The 24,429-nt window shown below is 38.2% G+C and overlaps 1 protein-coding gene across 5 annotated transcripts in view; it reads left to right on the top strand.

Moving 5' to 3' along the window:
• Positions 1 to 24,429, top strand: part of GRIA4 (glutamate ionotropic receptor AMPA type subunit 4) — a 225,698-nt gene that overhangs the window by 154,191 nt on the left and 47,078 nt on the right. For all 5 annotated transcript variants that reach the window (XM_064505079.1, XM_064505078.1, XM_064505080.1 and 2 more), the window contains exons 8-12: positions 415 to 519; positions 6,295 to 6,405; positions 14,920 to 15,126; positions 20,836 to 21,206; positions 22,539 to 22,737. In XM_064505079.1, the coding sequence (XP_064361149.1) occupies positions 415 to 519; positions 6,295 to 6,405; positions 14,920 to 15,126; positions 20,836 to 21,206; positions 22,539 to 22,737 (993 nt within the window). The remainder of the gene's footprint in view (positions 1 to 414; positions 520 to 6,294; positions 6,406 to 14,919; positions 15,127 to 20,835; positions 21,207 to 22,538; positions 22,738 to 24,429) is intronic.

The raw sequence follows: 24,429 nt of genomic DNA, 5'->3' as shown, positions 1-24,429 counted from the left end.
AAGGTTTGAGCTAAAATGATATATGAATTCAGGTCAAACATTCTTTAGGTTTTTTATGTGATCTAAAATATTCTGCAGCAGTGACAGAAGTGGGAAAAAAATTATTTCTCCATAGGACCTACGGCTGTCCTGAAAAATGTTTAGCTGTACGCCATGGAAGAAGAGAATTTCCATTGCCTGTCTGTTAGCACTGAGCTGCTGACATGTTTCTGCCTATTTTAAGCATGGTTCTTCAGGAAAAGGAATACAAAGGAAAAGTAGCCAACTTTTCACTTTATAATGCGTGACTGTTCTGTAGCAGTGTGGTAGTTATGGTAGTCTAAGGACATATCCAGCATAACTTTGACTGTTATGTGACCTCTGGAATAAAGGATATAAGACTGGATCTTCATTATGTATTTTCTTCTGTTTTAGGTTCGAATACAAGGATTGACAGGAAATGTTCAGTTTGACCACTATGGTCGCAGAGTCAACTACACCATGGATGTGTTTGAGCTGAAGAACACAGGCCCTCGGAAGGTAGGTGCTGACAACATTTGCTACCCTGATATTATGTAAATGAGTTTTAGTATAATTAAATAATTATGGAAACTTATAATAAACAGAATTCTGTATGGTTTTAGAATGGCTTCTGGATAATATATAACTCTGGGGTAGGCAGATGCAAACTGCATCTTGTAGTAGATATAATTATTCCATGCAACAAATTTGGAAACACAAAAACAAGTGTGCCTGTTGGAGAGGTGGGATGTAAGCCAGTCAGGCATCCTAATGAAAACCAACTGGATGGCATGTTGTTAGGACACTGGGTAATGGAGAATGGTCAGAACTCTGAACACTAGATCTTTTTCCTATCTTACTTAAATCTTTCTATCCTGCAAATTACTGACATTTTTAGGCAGGGGCATTTGTACTTTCAGTGTAAACATAAGTTAAAAGCTGTAATAATGTCATTTTTTTAAGGGGAAAGGGAGAGATGAGGAGGGGAAGAGAGAATGCCCTGAAAACTTACATTTTGGTAGGAAAATTAATTGCAGCATGCAGTCCTATGTGCTTGATTGGTTTGCCTGTAAGCAACTTAGGTATATGTGTGTTAGTATACATCGAAGCAGATCCTCCGATGTCTGAATGCACACAGCTTTTCACTCAGTCAGATCATGTTGAAAAGATAAGCCTGGGTGCTTTGTTAGCCATTCTTCATTTGTGCTGAAATCTGTCCATTTTTCGTAGAATAAAAGAAATCAGGAAAGAGGAGAAAATGTTCTCAAGCTTAAGCATTTTATTTCCTTTGGAGGCACTGTGGCCCATTTTATTTGTTATGTCATCAGAAAAAGAGAAGCAAGCAGCTGAAGGTGAATTGGAGAATTGCATCCACTTGACTAGGGCAGAGGCAGTCAGAATTAAATTGTATAGTCCTCCACCGTCAGGCATACAGGCATTTTCAGAGGTGACAAACTCGGTAACTAGTACCCCAGGTGAACTGTCAGTCTCCAAAGGCAAGCTGTTGCACACTGCAGTGATGAGGAGGAAGAGTGCCAAACTCTAGATCCAGAGCAGAATTAGAAATCAAGACAAACTAACTGCCAGTATGATGTAGTGCGGAGCGATAGACTAAAGCAGAGGATGTGTATGAGGTGTATTGGTTTAGTTGCCTTTTGAAAGTATGACAGATGGCTAAAGAATAAATTGGGAAAGGCAAATCTGTCTTGCTTCTCTCCTGGGAAGCCCTCTGTCTCATGACGGTGGATGTGTCTAACCTAGCTGCTGCTCCTGCTCCTTTCCTGGTTGCTCGCTCTGCTGCCCACAGCAGGGAGTACGTACAGCTGGCCGCGCGGTGCATAGGCGTCAAGTGGTGGAGTACGATACCTCCTTCCCCAATTCCCAATTATACAGCAGGGAAGGCGAGTGGGAAAGATGGAGTTATTTAGGTCACAACTTTATTAACTCCTTAGGGAACCTGCCCGGCAGTGAAGTGTAGAAAAGGGACCGTTGCTCCTCCTGCCTGGTTTGGGAGAGGCGCCATGGGCTGGCACCGCTGCAGGGATGCCCCTCCACCCTCTTCCTGCCTGAGGTTTGAGGGGGAGAGTGGTTTCAGAAAGAGCACTCGTGTCTGTGCTTTGCTAGAGCACAAGGTACTTTCCCTACCCTTCTTAGGCCTTCTCCTACCTTCACAGCCACTCTCAAACGCTTACCTGTCTTTCATGAAATAAGCCATAACAGCTTTGACCGATCTGACTCACAAGAATTTATTTCTCATGTATTACATAGGATTTTATATGTGATCATTGGACCAATGGTGTGCTCCAGCCTGACAAATCCTATATAATACATTGGAAGTGACTATGCTTAATTGAACTAAGAGGCCTTCACTTTTAATGTCTTCTTTTCATATCCTACATAACACTTATGAGTCACCCAGCAATATCCTTTCAGGACTAGCCTTTCCAGTCAGAGTAACTCATGCCTCTGATCTTTAGAAAAGTGATTTTTGTTGCCTACAGCTTTAAGGATGTGAACGAAGTGTTAGAAAACTGCACAGCTATTCAGAGGCAGATTTCCACATATTATAGTAAAATGGGATACAGTAGCCCATGTTCATGTTGGTTCTGTTTATGCAGCATTCCTTTTTCGGTTCCCATCTGCAGAACAGTGACACCAAGATTAAAAAAACAACAAAAGGTAAACAAAGCATATGCATGTAAACTCACAAGAAAATCTAAAATCTGCCTCCTGAATTCCAACTTAGGCAGCTAAAATTGGTGATTTGATTGTCAAAAATTTTGAGTATTCTGTTGCCATTACTGACTTCTCTGCTTCAGCAAGAGCACATCAGCAGGTGCTAAAAGGTGCACAGGCCTTCAGAAATGACTCTATTGATTCAGCTGCCAAACTGCTTAGAGGAGTTTACTTTGAAGCACCTATTTTTGCAATATTATTTCCTAAAAGACAAATTCAGCCTCTCTATAAGTGGGTGCAACTGCTATAATGTCTAATTGAATTGGATTTGCTTATGTAATGGCTAAATTCAGCCATATCCTTAAGAGTTTTTTTCCTTAGGAATTTTCAGTTTTATAGGAAAGCATATTGTATCTTAGTGCTTTAATTGTTACTGTGAATTTATATACTCATACGTATGTGGCATAGATTTGTTCTATATTTATTCAGTAATCCAAATCAAGAGTTACTTTAGTACAGGTTTTGAGATGCACACATGCAAGCTCACATCTGCATGCACCAAGCTACAATTCCTTTAAAAAATGCCCACCATTCCTCAAAAACCTTCTTTATCTCTGTCAGCATTTTGTTATGGTACTTACTTTCATAACACAGTGTTTCATTCATTTCCTGCTTTCTTTCTGAACTTCCCAGTAGTGAGTAATTACACAATGAAAAACAATCATTCACCATTATAATGAGCTTCCCAAACTGCTAGGTTTCAGTCTGCATGTTCTGCCTTCAGCTGGTCCCGGTTTTTGGCAGGAACTTGACATTTTCAGCTATCCATTGTATCTGTGAATATATGGTTGTCTGGATGAAAAAGAATATTTGTTAGTGTGCATCCTACCAGGAAAAAAAGCTGCCTCTCCACTAAATCAGAAGTACTGAAGCTCCTTGTTAGCCGCAGACACCTAAATCAAGGTCCTATGCTATTAGAGCAGCCGCAAAGAGAAAAGAAACATGTCAATTAAATCTACCAAATGCTGTACATTGGGGAAAAAATTGTCTTTTTGCTTCATTAATTAACTAAAAGAGAAAAAACTTTAGCAGAAAACAGAATAGAATCCCGCTCACTCATATTCAGTTATTGCATGTATCTGTAATTCTTACAAATGCATATTCATTGTTGTGATGAGTGTGTCTGCATACTGCTTTAGAGACTGCTAAAATGATTTGCCTCTCCATAAATTAATTAAAGAAAGGAAATGAATGAAATAGGAAATGTAAAAATCAAGAGGAAGGTTGGCCGTTTTAAGAATATATGGGATTCTTTAATGCGTGTGAGACTAGGAACCACAGAGACTCCCATGCACTTCTAGTCTCCTGTATTGCTTCACTGCATGGTTCTGAGCAAGATGATTTCTCCGTATTTCATGGAGGTCTGTGTGCTAGTGAATTTTAGTCTCTGCAATATTGTTTAAAAATAGTATCGGCTGCGTAACTGATCTGATCATTCAGCCTGTTTTCATCGCACCGAAGTCTTTTCATCTGAAGCACTGACTGTCCTCTGGCACCAATAGTTTCACTGGAGCTCTGTCCTGAGCCCGCTTCCCACTAGTGTTTCCTTCCTCTTCTCATGAGACAGACAAGGAGTCCCTCACTCCCAGCTCTTGGCCTCATTAACGCCGTAACAATCAAGGAAGGAAGAGAAAATCACTGTTGAATAGTCCTCAGCTGCATCTGAAAAGTGAGCTAGGCCAAACTCAATTGCACGTCTTTGATAGGAACTTTTTAAAATCAGTGCTGTTCTCTGCACATTTCCTGGGAAGAAGGATCAGTCATTTAATTCATTAGGATCTCAGCAGCCTGGGCCCTGTATGCTGCTTGTCAGCCTTGACAGTCTCTTTAGGTGGGACTAGAGCACTGGTTTCCCACATGCATTTTCATTTACCTTGTTCTTTTTGTTCCACTGACTTTGAGCCAACTGCTGCCAGCGCCTGGCTCAGAAGGGCAGTCAGCTGAGCTGTCCCCTGGCGGCCTTGTCAGAGGGTCCACAGGCGATCGAGTGCGGAAGAAAGGAGAGAAAGAAGTTAGTGAGCCACCGGTTAGACGTGAGAGAAGTGGAAATAGAGCAGCTTCAGCTGAGGGACCTGTGGCTTGTGCTCTGGAAGGCCAGGTGGGAAGGTGGAATTAGACATCTCCAAGTACGCATGAGACAAGGGACCATGGTCATGAATCACTTGCTATTTCATAAACATCTGCCTTGCGCTGGGAATGTCATGTGTACAGCTTTCCCACGAAGCCTTGCAGGCAACCTTTCCTAGCTAAAGTCACACCAGGCAACATTAATGACCAGGGGTTTCTAAATCCACAGGTACCGATTGTTGAACGCAGTCACAGCATATGAAGTGAGGAGCTGAGTGTGGCATTCAGACTGGCCAGGATTTACAAAAATAGTAAAGTATTTTAAGATCAGGTCTCAGATCTACTCTTAGACATCTAAAGGCATAGTTCAAAGCCTGTTGTTTGATTGGTTGGGTGTCTTTTTTTTTTTTAAGTGCTCCTTGAGTAGCTCCCAGAAGTATCAATAAAAGCTTGATGGGGGATTTTCTTATTTCAGGCTGCTTTCAAACCCATTTGCTCTTACAGCAACTACCAATGAAGAGTGTACAGATACTGACCATACTGAATACTAGAGATGTACACTGCAGAGAGCAGTGTCTGTATGCAAGGGAAACCTTTTACTAGCAGTCATACCACCTTTCTTTTTAATTATCTTTCTCCATGGGAATACAAGCACGAGTCATCCAAGCCTGGTTCCAGAGCACTTCTGCACCAGCAGTGTACCCAGGCAGCTCTTTCACCTTAAGGCTTTCCTGGGAAGGGCTGTGGCAATCTAAGCACAGCCACGGAAACGAAGACTAGATTTGTTCCTCCTCCTTGTAGGCACTGACCAGAGACGCTTTAAGACTATGCTTTATAGGCATAGGTTGAGAAAGACCAGCACTTCTAGAAGGGATGTATATCCTGGGAGAGCAGAGTCACCGTCTGGGGGTGCCTGTCTGTCTCCACGGACTGTAAAGAAAGCCTTAACAACCAGCCTTGCAATATAGGAACCAAAGATCAGTGCCAGAAGTTAAGGGGAATGAGCGTAGGTCTAAGTTGCTAGGTTGGGGTCTCACAGGAGGCCTGCGATGGAGCAGGGGTTGGGTTCAGTCTCTGTAATTGAAACACTGTCACCCCAGACATCTTTCACTTCTCCATCTAACAAGATATGAAGATTAAAGAGTGACCATTTTCTTCTCAAGGCAAGCAGAAGTCGTATATCTCATTTATGTCCAAAGTAAGGCTTCAAATTACTTGAAATGGGATTTAAATTGAGATTCTGTTCTAAATAAGTAACTCAGATCAATCAGGAACAACTGAATGTCAGCAATACTAGGTTCTGGGTTGCAGTAGTGCAAGATGGTGTGGCTGACTCTGTTTGGTGTGTACCCCGAGCACTCGTCTGTGAGTGCTGCAGCATTTCCTTTGGTACAAAATTATCCTATGATTGTTCTCTTATTCTTACAATAATTTATAATTGTACAGAGTATAGACTTAAGTATTGTAAATTACATACATTTTGTTTTGCAGGTTGGCTACTGGAATGACATGGATAAATTAGTTTTGATTCAGCATGAACCTACACTTGGAAATGACACTTCAGCCATTGAGAATAGAACAGTAGTTGTCACTACGATTTTGGTAAGTTTTTTTTTTTTTTTCTTTTCAGTGCTTATCCTGGTATGTGACACAAGCTCTTCTATAGTTACAGTCTAATGGAGTCTGCCAGTTCCTAGGTTAGTGGGAGGGTGAAAGCCACATATCTTAATTATCTTGACTGTCATGTCTGTAAAGAGCTTTTTTGATGTGCATTTTAAATAATGATTCACTTGAAATCTGTTTTTTTTAATTGAGTTGTAGTAAATTCTTTTTTTCCTTATTCAGTCTTTTGCATTATTTACTTAAGTAATTCTCATAAATGTAAGTGAATTCTTTCAACCTCTGATAGATAAATTATAACTCACAAGAAACTGAAAAAAAAAAGAAAAACCTGAAACCTGTAAATGACAGAATTGAAAAAAGGGTATAAAATCAGATGTCTGTAATACCAGTTGCCCTTTTGTTGATACACGATATATCCAAAATTGGCCCTAGTAATAGTTAAAGTTCTAAACACTATAGTTCAGTCAACCAGTCAAGACTGGACTATATACTTTTCATTGTGAATGAAAACCTGAATTTGATAGATGTATTTGCATATATTGTAATATATTTATTCAGCATTTTAATAAAATGTTGTATTTTAATAAAATCTAAATAGACTTAGGTTTTGATTTTTCAGTGTTAGGTACATAATAGGTCATTTTAAGGAGTGTCTACAAAGAAAGAAGGATGCAGTTGCTTTATTAATTTAAATTTTTAATATAGAGTTTTTCAAAAACATTTTTCTTACTAATATATATTTTTAATCAAAATATCTAACAATTTCTCCTCTGAAATCAGACGTGCCCTTTTAAGCTGATGTTTGTCAAAGTCAACTGGCAAAGGGCGACCTTTACCTGACTGCTTTTAAAATTTTACCTCTCCGTTTCCTGCCCTTTTCACCTACTTCATTTAGACAAGACATTTTTAACTGTTTAGAATAGGTTATGTCTCAAATGGGAAGGAATATGTATGTGTTGTTAAGCAGTGGTTTTCTAACTTAATACAGAATTGAAAATAATCCAAAGGAAAGTACCAAAACACTTTCTTACTGAAAAATGTAGTTAATTACCAGATTTCCAGCAGTCTGTATCAGCATTTATACATTAAGTACATCTTAACAAATCTCCTGTTGAAGATTGTCATTCCAGGATGCAAACCAACCACACTACTATACAGGAATTCAGAGTGTAACTCCTAACCAAATTGTGTAACTTTTTTTTTTTTTTTTTTTTTTTTTTTTTTTTGCATGGGACATTTAAAAATATATGTATCTTTTTCCTAAAAAAGACTTGGTGATGGAAAAAAAAATATACTTCAGTACAGTCCTCCTCTTTTCAGCCTCTGATGAAGAATCCTATTTTAAGAAATTGATCAAGGAAGAAAAGAGTCCCAAGATGCTGCGAACATTCCTAACTAAGGCTCAAGTATTAACCACCAGTGTAGTAGCATTGAGCTAATTTTTCCATATGGATTACTGTTCCTCTGACTGGATGACCAGGCACTGAACCACCAAGAAAAGTTCTGTGACTAATCTGAAATGTCTAGAACAGATGACGTTAACCTTCAACTTTGGCGAGCTGAGAAGAGAACGATGTGAATAACAAGCTTTCAGTCGAAATTTTCCTCTCATAACAATCTTGATCCTTGACTGAAGCTGCCATACATGAATACTGTAATTTCCATAAATAGCTCCAAGCTTAGGAGAAGCGAGTAAAAATAATAATAAAAAGTAATATAAAAGGTTCCTGTATGCCTAAAAGGAAAAAAAGGACAGCAAAAAAAGCTTTTAAAATGTGTCATCTTGCCTGTTTGCATTGAAGCATTTTCATGTGCATAATAAATGTTATCTTCAAAAGAACTTTTCCAGTCCCTGTATTGAAAGGACTGGTGGGATCATTTTCAAAACCAAAAAGCTGAATTAATATTCCAAAGCATGCCCTATGTTTATGCAGCATGTCATTATGGGATAATTGCAATTATTTGAAAGCAGCAATGCTTCTTGATCAAAAGTGTCCCGTTTTCATGTTGCAAAATCGCAGTGCAAGAGAAATATATCAGAATTTGGTTTGAATAAGAATATATGGTGAATTCTGCCTTAAGCTAGTCATGCGCCTCTCCCTTTGACATCACTGGGAGCTGCAAACATGATTCAGATGGCAGATTAGATCCATGATTCTTAATATTGGCCTACTGGGGCAATGTATTTAGAAACCAGAAACATGTTCACACAGAAAGAGAGATGTTTGACGAGAAAAACTTTCAGAATCCTGTTACTTTGTTTTTCTCTGTATTATACTCATGTTGCCAATGCCAGAGACTTTTTGACCTCTTCATTGCCCTCTTCACATTGAAGGGAAGTTGAACCATTGTAGATGACATAATTTTGGTTGCATGCATATTTTCCAACATTAAAGTGAAAAGCTCCGCAGCCAATGCTGTCAGGCTTTTCAGTCTTCAAAGACAGGTGTCATAGCAGAGCAAAAATGTTTACAGCTTGTCAGCATGGCTTGCTTTAATTTTTGCCCAAAACCAAATAGCACAAGTTGATTTGCTGGCTGTTTCTTCAGTTTGTATGTGTCTAAGCTTACTTTGATGTAATGTGGCTGTATGGCTATTGCATAGGAAGTGCAAAGAATTAGCTCTGCACTCAAAAAAATTAGTACAGTGTTTTCTTCTCAGCAAAACGTTATGTTCATTTTTAATGTAGTGAGAGTATATAGGATTTATTTTACAGTTTTGTTTTAGCACATAGGTACTCAACCTGTCTCCAGCTAGTCGTGTGGTGAAGGGGCAGCCCAGAGAAACATGGCAGCGGGGCAGCTGGTATGTGTTATTCTCCCAGGTGCCATTCCGTCCTGGCTATTACAGATTCTGGCAGAGCCCAGAGTCCTTCACCTCGTGTGAAGCACGCCCTCCTGTACACCTGGCCCTCCCAGAAAGGACAAGTTTTCTGCCTGTGTGCAGACATGTTCCCCTCAGAGGCACCCACTTGGGGCCTCCAGGTGCACAGTGGGCTTATTATATGCCTGGCACAGGGATGCCACGTGCAGCCCTCTGCTAACACTAAGGAAAGGAAAGTGGCATTTCCAGCCTGGAAGAGTGAGTGTCACTAATTTAGCAGACTGAAAAATGCAGTGGTGAGATGCAGAGATAGAACATAGAGGAGAAGGTTGGGAAGACTAATCCAAAGTCTTTAATCTATTTAACAATACAAACAACTCTGTACATACTCTGATTGCAAAACTTATAAATAACAAGAATCCTGTAGAACCAAAGCTCTACCTGCAATGAGCTGCATCATGACTTCCAGCTCAGTGTTTTAATAAAATAGACTTGGTATTGGCAGACTAAGCTGCAAGAGCAGGATTCAGTTCAAGAGTGAGTCAGCTGAACGTAGATGTCTGTAACGAGGGTTTTGATTCAATTATCCACATATAAATACCTAGTGACATTTAAGATGTACTAGGGTAACCTGCCTTCCCCGTTTCCTGCACCAGTAGGATGCCACTTCCTTGCATGTTGTGTGCCATACCGGAGTACTCCATCTTGATGCCTCAGTTACTCTGCATTGTTTCAGACATGTGAGCTGAATTGTACCCCACGTGCGTAAGCTTCCATTAAAGTTCACAAAGATTTACAGCTTGGTTCAGTTGTCCATGCATACGTACCTTGCACCCAGGGTCTCTGAGATGTCCACAGAGGGGTAGCAGATATGACACAGGACCTGCAGAAGATCTGTGCCTTCCAGAATGGCGCCTGTGGGCAGGCAGGTTACTTTAGGGCATCTCAAATGACAGACACCTGCATTAGGGGACTGAGTTGTTTTGACTGATTTACTCTTGCCTTTCTTGGCCATTCTCTCGGTCCTACCTCAAAAATCCTACCTTTAACCTTCTTTTTCATAACAGACAATTTCTTTCATTAGAAATGTTATTGATTAAATTCTTTAGTAGATTGGAGAAAAATTGGAATTTTGTTGCATGACAGTAATAAGGTCTTCAAACCGAATCCTGGACACTTTATTCAGGAAAAAAAAAAAACTTCCATTAAATTCTATAGAAGTTTTTTTTCAGAATAAAGTGTGTCAGTGTGTCATTACTGTTCTATAAACAAGACATTTCCTTGCACAAATTTTTGTCACTTCTGCAAATTATTTTTACAATGTTTAAAGATTTTGAAAGGAACTGCTTTACAATAGGCAAGCCAAGCATAATCTGTTTGATATTTGGGTTAGTTACATTCTTCAGCTTCCGTTATAGTACGGATCATCAGTTGTGAGCATTTTACTGTACACACGAATTTGTGCGAATGTGGTGGAATGATTTGTTTACATCTATAAAGGTAATTGTTGCAGACATCAACTTGTATTTACAAATGTTAAGTATTGTTATAAAATTGTGAAATATATGAGTAAAGCTTGCACCATTTCAAATATCTGTTCTGTACTACTCATTAATCATTTCAATGTGGACTTTTCTGTGATTCACTACCCCACAGAATATTATTAAACAGCTGAAATCTTGCAAATATCACTATACTAACTCTCGTTCCGCAATAAATCAAATCCGTGTTTTCCATCAGTAGGTTAAGAGTTTATAGTTCAAAAATGTGATAGATACAAAGCTTGTGGGGGGAAGTAATATTTTTATTAGACAGGATTGTATAACTGGAAAAGGTGAAAAAGCGTGTCTGCTGTTTTTAGCTATTTCAGCTGATTTAATAGAAGATATTACCTCCAGCTAGATATCTAGCATCTTTTATATTCCTAGACCAGCATGGTTACACTTACATTACTACTAGTTTAGAAGATGCTATTATAATAGATAATACAGGAAAAAATCTACTTTTTTTAGTGGGACAGATAGAAAATAACATCAAGATATGGCTGAGTACACGCTATTGATCTATTCATCTATTTCATGACTTTGCAGTGTGACCTTGAAAGTTCATCTGTAAAAGTTGTTTGTTAGCAAACCAGTAGAACTTGCCTTTGAGTGTCCTATTTTTATTATAATGATGTTACATTAAGTTTCAAATACCCGCATAGCCTGAAACGACCAGAATTTAAAACTGATGATGCTATCTGATTTTTTTGCAAATGGTCTTTATCACAAGAATGTAGCAATGGAAAGCCACTTTCAGACCCACTCACATTCCCCCATCAAATTCTACCTTGAGAATACATCTCTCACGATTTGGCAAGTAAAGTAGGCACAACAATTAAATAAACTATTATATATAAAGTAAAGTAAAGTAGATAGGAGGGAAAGGGCAACGTAGTAAGCAAAAGTTAGTACATATTCCCACTGTTTTAGTTGTAGTGTTTCACATGGGAGGATTTCACTTGTTGCTCCTTTTAAAGCAGTAGCAGTGAGAGGTACCTCACTCTGTAAATATATTGTTAGAAATGTTCTTTGCTGCATTTTGCTGTAAATCAGTAAGATCAGCGTAGATAGAAAGAAAAGCAGAAGCAAATAGAAACAGGGAGGTTTCTCCAAATCACGCAGCAGATCCCTGACAGAGTCCATGTCTTCTGAGCCCATGCTCGGTGGTCTGTCCACAGGGTGGACAGTTGCTCTCATCTATGTCTGCAGTGTCTTTTGCACTTCGCAGCTACTATGCTCACTGCACAGAATTCAGGGGAAGGAGGAGTGAAATTTATTCAGCCTTTAACAGGAAAAAACTGTCACTTCGCTTTGCAGAAGCCAGGCAGAGTCAACTGAAATGTTTTCTTGTAGCAGCCCTGTCTCTGACAAGGTGCAGGCACAGGCACAGGCACAGGCACAGCGTCTGGGTGTTGAGAGAAGGAGCAGTTTGACCTGGCTTCCTCTACTTCTGTCTCCTTTGAGTCTTCCTCCAATTTTTTTTCACAATTACATGATTGTAATTGTATGCCTTTGGATTTATAAGAAAGGCTGAATCAGGAAAGGTGACAATCACTGACTGTGCTTTTTGAGAAGAAAATGACTGTTAAGGTGCACCAAGCAAATGTAACTGAAGGTTGTAAGAAGATTCCGTGAATGAATATTGGACAAGATTTGGTTGTATTTCTAGCTTACAGTTGGCTAAATCACAGTCAGGAGACATACTACTTTTGTCCTCTGTTTATTATTAACCATTTTTGTGAAATAGCATAGCTAGAACAACCCAAATTTGGGGTATTCTTCTCCTGGGAATATGTGAGTGAGGAACATCTGCTTCATTTGCCCTGAATACTTTCCAGAATCAAGATCTACTGGAAAGAGAGGACAGGACCCCTTCTCCCTCCTCTTCTCTCTCCCTAACTCTAGAGAATGGGTGGTTGAGATTAAGCTGATTTGACTGCGGACAGGAATACGAGGAGTGGTGCGGGCTAGTGTTGATATTCAGCAGTTTCCTCTAGAAGATACAAACTGTACTGCCAAAGGCGCTGCACTGCATCACTGCAGTGATTACAATGTGCAGTAAATGCTGCAGCTCAGCAGTCTTCTCTCATTGCCCAGGTCATGCATGGCATGACAATAACAGCTTTTTTTATGATTGCCCAAGTTTTAGAAGTGCATGGCAATCCTTAGCCATGCAGAGGTCATAGCTATGTGCTCAATGCAGTGATCTGCTGTTGTCATCCTCAAATTTCTCTGGGCATTTAAATATATACCAGGCAAGTACTCAGGTGGCCAGACAGGGTGTGACTTTAGAAGGAACCACTGTGGACACTATTCTATGCTGTGTGGTTCTTTAGCTGCATTAACATCTGTAATGTAACATCTGTAAGTGGTCTCCAATGCAGAGTTACAGCTAAGGGTTTATGGCCCACAAAGGCCATCTCTGAACCACTTCATGATAAAGAGTATCATAATAAGGGTGGAAGAAGGGGTTTTCTGAGGCCACAGCTGAGAGTGAAACATTCCTGCAATACTTAGGGATCTGTCGCTATGTTTAAGCAAATATTACTGCTCCCTGTTCTCAGACTCTGTAATCTGGGACCTTTCTTTCACATTGAAGTAAAAAAGCTACATGACTTTCTCCATTCACATTACACAAAGCTCTGTTCTACTGTCCTTGTACTGAGCTGTATCCTGAAGTAAACTTACATAAGTAGAGGGATAATGCCTCCCAAATATAATTTCTCTTTTCTATTTTTCTGAATTTTCACTGTATAATAGTACACTGAATATATATTATTCAGCCTTTCCTAGCAAGCTGTCTTGGCTGTAACCAACCCGTATTAATGAGAGCTACATATTTGTATCAAAAAAGAGAAATTAACTCAACATACAGAAAAATATTGGAATTGGCTTATGCAATCCCCCCATCACTCACATAATGTCAAGTATTGTCAGCTGTTAAACACAACATAGACTACAAAATTGCTACTGCTTACAGCTGATGTTCCTGCAGTTTCAGTGAAGAAGACATTCTCAGCTACACATTTTACCTTTATTTTATTTGTGTGCTAATTAGGTATGTAGGAAAGATGTGAATAGGGCAGAGGAACACCAAGGTCAGTGTTGAAAAATCAACGTTTGCTAAGAGTCAGCACAGCCATAGCCTAAGAGCAAATCGAAGTTGCCAGCATTTTATGAGGTAAATTGAAGCAAAGGGTGACGTTAGTGGCAAGTGTTGCACCCGGAACTGGCTATTAATACAGATTATATGAAGTCATTTAAAATAACTCCAGGAGATATAATTTTGCATAATAATTGCTAAAGTCTGAATCCACAAACAGCCAGAAAGGAAAACATGACCTTGTTTTCACAATCACATAAGTTCACTGTTGTTACAGTATGGTTTACGTAGGGAATGTAAGATCCACTTTTCAAGACAGGTTTTATTGGTTTCCGATGGCACTTACCAACCAATATGATACTTTGGTACTTCTTTTTCATGCAGCATGTAAAGTTAGTTTAATCTTAATACTATTCTTGTCAATGCTTAGATTCACACTAAGAAAGCTTGCAGAATCTGTACTTTTTGTTTAAAGGTGAAGATATCTCTTTCGTCTAGAAGATATTTCTATGTTCTTATTAAAATGTACATAGCCTCTTAGTAACTATACCTTCTAAACTCCAAGAAAGCAAATCATTCAGGCTGTGCATCTGAAATCACATAGACAATAACCACACCATGTTAGAGGATAGGTGTATATATTTCAGTTGAAAGGGTAGATTATGCCTTGGACTATTCCAGTCGTTTGCATTACACTGGTTCAACCCCTCTTCATGCTTTCTGTTTACTATATACTGCACTAAGGTCTTTCAATTAAAACAAAGTAAAATTTATATAAGTTCTTGGAAATTTTTGTGTTTATAATTTGTAAAGGTTGATAATTCTTGTGAAACTTGTAAGCCAAATTATAGTGTAAATAGAATGCCTCTCCATAAGGATTTCTGTTCATACCCTTAAATATATATGTGCTAATCCTAGCCATGTACTTTTGATAAAATGTGTGTTGTTTAATCAGATGACTTGTTGCTTTTCAGAGTCTATTCTGTATACTTTTCCTTTACAGTTCTACTTCTTTCATTATAGGAAGCCCCATATGTTATGTTCAAGAAAAACCATGATACGTTTGAAGGGAATGACAAGTTTGAAGGATACTGTGTAGATCTGGCGTCAGAAATTGCAAAACATATTGGTATCAAGTACAAAATTGCCATTGTTCCTGATGGAAAATATGGAGCAAGGGATCCAGAGACAAAAATCTGGAATGGGATGGTGGGAGAACTTGTTTATGGGGTAAGCATACCAATTTTTGAAGTAGGATTTAACTTACTATAGTATTAGTCATCAAATAGGAAGTATATATGCATTTTATTTGATCTTGGGGTCACAGAAAAGAAACAATTCTGTTTCAGATCTCTGTGCTTTTTTTTTCAAGTAAAAATCAAATAGTTTCATACAAATTCTACTATTTCTTCAACAAGTACCTTCTAATATTAGAACATTCCATAGTCTGAACATCCCTTAAAAAAATCATTAATGTTAGAACTAATAGTGGACCATTGATACCATCTATTCCTGATATTTTGTAAAACTCACTTGGGAAGAATATCATTCATTTATTCATTGTCATGGAATGGACTATCATGGAGTATCTTTTAAAAAGATAGCACTCTTGGTCTAGATATTTTGAGGGATGGAGAATCCACAATCGTATATTAAAACATATGTATAACAAACCACTCAGGCAAGTACACACCTAGACCATCCAGAATTAAAACAGATTTTTAAGATTAACATCAATGGTACAATTGAAGAGCAAACCTGGTAAGTTCAGCAACTAGGAGCATGCATTATACAGTGATCCGGAGGAACATTCTCAAAATAGCATAATAATTAAGAATTCTGTAGACAAATGGAGTTGCAATATTAAATGAAAATAGTTCCAACAAAGCCAAAGGATTATTTGCAGTATCTGGTGTTATCAAAGGTAGTAAAAGCTCAGCACTATGGTCACTGATGGCTGCAGCTGCTGCTATCTGCACTGAGAATGGATCAGAATTCTTAGAGGAACTTTAATTTTGGTGATTGATATAATAAAAGAAAAGTCCTGAAACTATTATGGCAAGAACATTTCTACTAATGTCCTTGACAGAAATATGCTTCCATCTCCCTGTAAGGAACTACTAAATACCAGTTGGCTCACTCCATAGTCTGCAGTTTTGCCCAGAGCCTGGCAATTCCAGTGGGGGTCAGGCCACGTCTGGCAAAGCCTGGTAGCTTTTACAGCAGCTCCATTTCTGCTCCCTTCTGTCAACTAAGTAAAATGGATAGATTTTGTCAAAGCCTCCTCCAGTAGTATCAGTTCAGGGGACTTTTCAACATGAAACTGTATCCTATAGGAGGTTAAAAGACTTTCATGGTGGCAACATGAACTATCCTATGCCAGCTGACCGTAAGGCCAAGAGCTACCCCAAGCATGTTTAATTTACTATTATAGATGTAACTTCAAAGCAAATTTTTCTTCCTATTAACATATGAAAGCTTGCTACTTAGGGTTTCCACATGGGATCAGGGTGAAAACCATCCCCTCTGCAACTGCCTTGATCACTGGCCAGATGATTTAGCCAGAAGCAGATCCCCTGGCCTATTCCATGTACAAGAAGCAAGTCAAATCAGTTAGCCAGGCTCTGTCCTGCAAACCTCTGCTATATAAGGGGATGTTTGTCTTTGTGGTAGATCCCCAGATCATAATCACCAATAGTCTAACTAGTTGGCTATGCTTCAGGTATCTTTGTATACAGCCAGGATGGGACAGAATTTGCAAGTGAATTAGCAAGTTAGCAAGACTGCGTGTTTGGGAAATGTTTTACAGTTACTAATTCCCAACCACGTGAAAGGATCAGCAGGCATTTTTGTGCCCACCGGTGCAGTGGGTCTTTGCTGTGTCATAGGAGAGTCTCCGCTCCCACCTGCTCTTTACACCATACCCCAGTGCTACTTAGCCCGTGTTTGTGCTACTGAGAGTGGATGCATGTGCGCAGTGCATCTTTGCCCATTCTGAGCCGAACACCTTCTGATACTGCACAAAGCAGCTCGCTCATTATCTAAAATCTGTAGTTCATTTTTTCTTCATGTCCCGGGGGGAACTGTGTATGAAGTGCTGTGGTATGCAATTTTGCTATGACTGTGCATAAGGTGGAGGGGGGAGGTGTGGTTTATTCCCTTGCTTTGTTCTTAGCACTCTGTTTAGCACTCTATTAAAAACTATCAGGTAATCCTAGTCATGTGTTCCTGATGTATCCCAAGGCCAGCAATAGTCCCTGTGGAGCTCTACAGCCCTTGATAACTAGTTTATACACAGAAGAAATGCCGGCAGGAAATGGCATTCCATTAACCATCTGCAAGAGGTGTTTCCAAATGCACTAGCAGTCAGCCCCAATTAAGTATTCATTCTCCTGACACAAAATGCTATTCTGTCACTGTTTAATGCAGAAGGTCACAACTCATTTCTGTTTAGCATCTGAGAAGCCATCAGCTTCTGAAGCTGAAATTATTTGCTGCCTGATTTTTCTCAGATAGCTTTACCACCTCTATACAACTTGTATTAAGCACAGGTTTTATTCACAAGGTTGTAATAATATATTCTGGAGAGAAAAAGTCTCTTACTATCAGGCCTAATCTGGTCCCATCGTACAATATCAGAAGGATACAGAATCCATCTGTACTTGGTAGTGATGCACCCTTGCTTGAAATGTTGGTACAGATGCAGTTGTTTCAAATATGTATCATTAGTCTTTGTTAAAACAGATTTCACTGGGAACAGAAGCATGCATAGTTTGCACCATTGCTACTTTCTTAATCATGTGAATACATAATTATATTGTGTATACTCTATGGTGTACACTAACTGGACGAACCCAAAATGCTGATGTTTATAATGCACAGCTATTGTCATTATTTTGCTTTCAACAAAGAGGCATCTTTGTAGGCTTTAATGTGGCACACAATATTCCCACAAAAATAATAAGTAATATCACAAAAATAATAAATAATATGATCAGATTGGGAAAGCTGCATTTGGTCCAATTACTGGACATCTAAATGTGACCTGGTCACATAGTGTCCCTTTACTTTAACTGTCATGAAGCAGGTTTATTTGCAGTATGATTCCCCTGAAGTTAGACCGCTGTTGTAATGTGAGATGGATAAGTTCCTTTTTCTCTCCTTTAACTCCTCAGAGTAGTGTAGACAGCTAGTTCTGATGGAGGTGTATACTTTGTAAGCTTTTAAATTTGGTAAGATACATCTCATCTACTGTTTCACCTAACATACACAATGTGCTAATTTTGTCATTGAAATCTCCACATTTAGCACTGAAATGGTGTTGTCACTTTTCCACCTCATATTGTAAAAACTAATAACACTTAAAGATCCCTTTTTAATCCCAGTAGCAATCTGCAGACACAGAACTCAAGGCTTAGCCAACACTTTTGAAGACCCATAATCAAGTCTATTATTTACAATAAATGTTAATAAAGATGCCAGTATGTGTCAAGTATAGAAAACACGAGTAGTAATAGATCACAATTTCTGTGAGTCTTTCAGTTATTTCAATTCAAGAACTCCACATTGGGTATTACAGTAGCTGAAATTTAGGAGTGTAAAATACTTTGACTCTTTTTCAATTACAACAGTTAAACCATTCTTCTAGAGAAAGGGAATTTATGAGTGAGATGAAGTATAAAAATATGCAACCATGCCACTAACCCAAACCATCCTACAATCCTTAGACTATAGAAACCGTATTTACTTTACAATTTTGAAGATATTAAAAATATATTTTAGACCTATTTTTCTTCATATTTATAAATAATTTTTTATTTATATTAATAAAATATTTTAGATTTCAGTTAGGCTCACGTAATCATAAGAGTTCAAGAACACAAGATTTGAAAAATGCCTTGTATTACAGAATTTACATTAAAATGTGGAGAATTAGCAATATTATCATAATGTTTATAAGTACTAGAGATAATGGCTCATACTCTTGCAAAATGATGATTTTAACTTAAAATTTATTGTTTAAACTATAATATCTTAGTGCGTAATTATGCTGGTAAGTGTTCATTTCACAGCTATTTCAGAATGATAGATATAATCTGAAGATCAATATATAAGAATGAAGATCAATATATAAGAATTTTTATGTAAATTTGCATTTTGGGTCCATTACATGAGTCACTTCTTTTGAATTAATTAATATTTTACAGCTACAGTTAAATTATAACTACAATAAATTAATTTTAAATTAAATTTCATAAGATATATATAGCTCAGTATAAATTAGTGCATAAAATAACAAAAACATACATTATTTTAAATACATTTATGTGTTTCAAGGTTGGGAAGTGAGAAAAAAATACATACCTACATTTCAGTTTCTATTTTTTTCTTTACCACATAGGTTATTTATGTGATGCTTGGATTAAACAAGCTATTTAAGCACATCTTTAATTTTCAGCATTTTTTAATCCCATTGAAATTGATGGGATTTAAATATGTGTTTTACTGAGTATGAATGTCCTTAAGAATTGGCTAAAAGGCAAGAATGCTTAAATGCATTGCCAAACTGTGGGCTTTGTACTACATCTTAGGTTGCTATCCTGTAAGATGAATTTGGGAGAACTGAGTACTTTAAAGGGGGCAGGGGAGACATTTATATTATGCAGATTTATCAATGACTCTTAATGGTACCTGTGAAGATGACTGGGCATGGGGGGAGGGGGCAAATACAGGAAGATTATATCATATATTGAGGACTGAAGCCAAATGATGCCAGCGGAGAAGGCAGGTTGTGAGTCTACCTTGTTTGCAACTGGGAGATTGTCCCTGGCGTTGGGTGAGAGGAGCTCCCAGAACAAAGTATTGTCAAAATATCGTGCTCGATTACCCTCCTTAACCCGCCTGGAACCAGCAAAGTGTTGATAAGCAGGAGAAAGGTTTCAGCAGCTGCTGCATTTCTGTTCCCCTCCCACCAGTGCACCTTCTGGTCCCCACACTTCTTACAATTCCCATCCTAAGTACGAGCATAATGACATCGTTAACATGCAAGGCAAGGCAAGGAGCAAGCTTCAGTTTAATATGGAGTCTCTGAGCAGAAAAATGACCCATTAGCACAGCTGGAATACCTTGCAACTTAATGTACATATCACTGTTAGCAGCCGTAATCATCATCATCATCACCAATAATGATTCATTCAAGACTGGCATCTTCATTCTAAACATATTAAAGAAAAATATTTTTTTCCTGTCTCTCTAATGGGAACGATTTCAGCACATTTTTACTTTTATCCTTTAAATGCAGGATTTTGCTTAGCTACTTTTGGTATACTTGCCCTTATGCACTGTTTAAAGTCCAATTCGTTCCTATTGAGCTGTCTGTCCTCCAAAGTATTCGTATGTATATAGCTTTGTGGCATCACAGCATTAATTAGTCACCTTCTTTGCTGCTTCATACTATTTGTAATGTCTCTTAAGACTATTAGCTGACTTCCCTGAAAGAATGATTGTACCTTATGAAAATATGATAATAAATGACTGTTTCTAGGTTCTCACTGAAAATTTTCTATACGTTCAGTGACAGTAGGCCCATATAATTTTGCATTCTTCCTTGAATTCCTTTAAAAACTAAATTAATACCTAAAATGATCTATCTTAGGGTACACTGCTGCCCATGTCTGTAAGATTTGAGAGTCTCACCTTTAACATGAAAATTAAGTATTTCAATACTTCTGTAAAATAAAAGTCTGCAACATGAATGTTTTAATAAAGGCATATTGAGTAAGTACAGATTGTGAAGGAAAGAGCTAGAAACATGCTATAAAAACATTTAAGCCACGGTATCCTGATGTTAATGACATACCTTTGGAATTAGCTGCTTGGCTGAGTTTTTAAACCAACTCCAATTAATCTATACATCTATATTTCTTTTCTTCTTTATAGAAAGCAGAGATTGCTGTTGCGCCTCTGACCATCACTTTGGTACGAGAAGAGGTCATTGATTTTTCTAAGCCTTTTATGAGTTTGGGGATATCCATTATGATCAAAAAGCCCCAGAAATCTAAACCAGGAGTGTTTTCCTTCTTGGACCCTTTGGCGTATGAGATCTGGATGTGCATAGTCTTTGCCTACATTGGTGTCAGTGTGGTCCTGTTCCTAGTTAGCAGGTTTAGCCCATATGAGTGGCACACAGAAGAACCAGAGGATGGGAAAGAAGGACCCAGTGATCAGCCTCCCAATGAGTTTGGCATATTCAACAGCCTCTGGTTTTCCCTGGGTGCCTTTATGCAACAAGGATGTGATATTTCCCCAAGGTTTGTGTCAAATCTTTTTATATTTGCATTTTATCTTCAACACTGAAGCATAAAATCTTCCTTCTTTTGTTTTCCTGGCAGTGTTTAGAAGTTCATTCTTTAGGAAGCCTTTTCATTTTAATTTTTTAGTAGCTATGATAAGGGCAACAGAGAAACTGCTTTGAATTTCAGTCATTATTATTATTTTACATGTGTCAATGTACATAAATCACCAACAGTACTCAGTAGCAGCAGGTACACACTGGGAAAATTCCATTGACTTGACTTCAGAGGAATTGCGTTGTTGCTAAATTAGTTCCATTGTATTATAATTACAAAATTCACACTATTATGCTGAATATTTGCCTTGCATGAATGAATGCCCCATTTTTATTCCCTATTAAGTTCTGCAGCACTGCTTCCAGAATATCATTTTCTATGAGAGACAGAATATTTGACCATCTGTTTCTCAGAAACCACAGTGTATTACCAAGCTATGCTTTACAGAGGGGGTGCCCCAGATGTAATATATGATCCCAGTCCTGAATTTCTCAAGATTTTTAGATGTTCTGGAACTTTGGTTTGTATTAACTGCAGCTTCTTAATTAAGCATTATGGCCCAGTCTTTCAAACTTGGATGCTTCCCGTTAGCCATTAACAGTGAGATTTTGAAAGCACTTGGCACTGGCCTAACTCTGCTTCCTAACTAAAGTTAGCAATAAAACTGCTATTCATTAAGACTGGATATTCATTATTCTTCAACAGACTTCTCTTCAAATTACAAGTATTGAAACAGAAAACAGAATTTATTACTTGTCATAAATGTCTCTGTAATCGCAAAGTACTTGTTCCTTAAATAGCTAAAATGCAAAATTTCAAATTATTGTAGTAGTTTGTAGAGCATTTGATAAGTTGGTGATGAATGGAAAAATGATGTATGAGTGACAGGAACATTCAAATACTAGAGTCAATGGACTGTATGTGTAAAGTCTTTTGCATCATTTTTTAAGGGAAAACAGAGACTGATTTGTGGATTATTCAGGATTTTTGACAAAACTTTTGCCATGTTAGGCATTTCCTGAAATTAAAGGAACATTGGGACTGCTACTGAAGTGGATTCATACCGCTGTACATGCATGATAAGTGATTATACACTGGGCTTTGTACTTTAGGCTTTATAATTCAAGGGAAAAATGTATATACGAGCATTTAAAATGCAAGTAATCTCACTCCCACTGGCTGTTACGTATCGATACATGCTCAGTAATAATGGTGCCTTCTCTCTTTATCTCTCTCTCTCCCTCTTCCTGGCTTAAGATACAGGAAAATGTGCATTATCTTATTCATGTTTAGATCCCTCTCAGGTCGCATTGTTGGAGGTGTCTGGTGGTTCTTCACGCTCATCATAATATCATCCTACACTGCTAACCTTGCTGCTTTCTTGACTGTTGAGAGAATGGTCTCGCCCATAGAAAGTGCAGAAGACCTTGCCAAACAAACTGAAATTGCATATGGGACACTGGACTCAGGGTCAACAAAAGAGTTCTTCAGAGTAAGTTGGCATGTCTGTTAGAGCAGCTCTCCCTGTGGGACAGCTCTGCGATAAAATATTCAGAAGGGTGAAATAGCGTTACTTTGCAAATAATTATAATATAGTTTGTAACTCCTGCAATACCTGAGGTACTTTTTTTACCCCCAACACCATTTGTTGGAATTTTCAATCATTTTAATTTGTGGAAAGCTTATTGATCCTGTCACATCAGGCAAAAGAGCTGCCCCGAGGGATAATGGAACCAGCGATAATTAAAGCAGCATTGCACTATTGATTCATCTGAAGCTACAGTACTGGAATAATGTGCAGCATTGAAAGCCTATGATGATAACACAGGGTCTTGCTGGTTTTGCTTCTACTTACGGGTTTTGCTGTGTGCATTTTGCTTTAGGGTTTTGGGTGGTGGATAGGAAATGCATTTTTTAATTTGCTGACTTTCAGATGAATAATAAAAAGAAAATATAACTTGGGGGAATGTGGTTGGAGCATTAGGAAATAGCCTAAATAGCCATTCACATGTCTGTGCTGTCTCTATTGATTACTTCATTTTCATTTGCTTTCCTGTGTTAGTGTGGCTGGTACGTAATCCTCTCCCTTTGCCAGCTGGAAAACAGGGAGCCTGGGCATCACAAAAAGTAAATGATAAATCATCCCTCCTGCTTAATTTTGTGTCTCTGGCAGATGAAAGTTAAGCTTAGCTGACTGAACATGTTTGAGTTTGGTGTCTGAATGTGCCTCTGACTAAATGCTGTGAGCTGACAACCTTAGAAGTTAAACAGTTTAGGACCATTATTTAACTGCAAGGTGAATGCTAAGGCATTTTTAGAACAGAAAAAAGATGGAGTGATAATTTCTTCTCATTGCCTCATTGAATTGAATATGGTCTGTGTCAAGTATTCCCACCACTGTTTTCAGTTTGGCCAAACTAAACTCACTCAATCAGATACACATTATTAACAAAATTATGAATGGGATTTGTAAATTACAGACAGTATAAATTCAAGGGGAGCTGCTGAGCGTCCCCCAGAAGATATGTAATAAAATAGCCTTTTTATTGCAAGAGATATCCCCGCAGAACAGCTCATGGTTTTTTTTCTTTTTTTTTTTTTTGTCTGTGAAAAGGTGATGCCTTGTAAACTGTAAGTGGCACTTAACTGACACATGGTGGTTGGGCCTTTAGAAACTGTCTAAAATAAGAAGTTTAGTCTAAGCTAGTCTTCTTGATTTCTTCTGTAGTCCATTGATGTCCTAGGATAGAATAAACCACCCTCTAAAGCATCCTCCTCTCTGCATGGATTGTAGAGGTTTTCCATAGAAATGGTTTGGGCTTGATACCTAATTTGTTAATGGATGCAGTTGGGTAACAGGTGTCTGACTCCACCTGTCTTCTTCTATAGCGAGTGTGTGGGTACAGAACTAAATGCGGTGTCATAGACGCTTTTCTACGAGCCTCGATCTTCACCCCAAGTGGTAGAAACTCAGTCTTTGATCGCTGAAAAACCTGATTTCGCCTCTGAGGCCTGCCAAAACAGTCAGATACAGGAAGCTTGTCTGAGAACTGAAACACTGTGGTCTTGAGATGGCTAGATTTCCTACTTTGTTGAAAAGAGTGTAGCCCCTCATTATTGTTTACTATTTTTCTTCCTCAGTGCTTAACTCATAGATTCTTCTTTACCCATGCATTTAATTCTG

The sequence above is a fragment of the Dromaius novaehollandiae genome, chromosome 1 (assembly GCF_036370855.1).
Source record: "Dromaius novaehollandiae isolate bDroNov1 chromosome 1, bDroNov1.hap1, whole genome shotgun sequence".
In the NCBI taxonomy this organism is placed as follows: domain Eukaryota; kingdom Metazoa; phylum Chordata; class Aves; order Casuariiformes; family Dromaiidae; genus Dromaius; species Dromaius novaehollandiae.
This window is presented reverse-complemented; position numbering and strand designations above follow the sequence as displayed.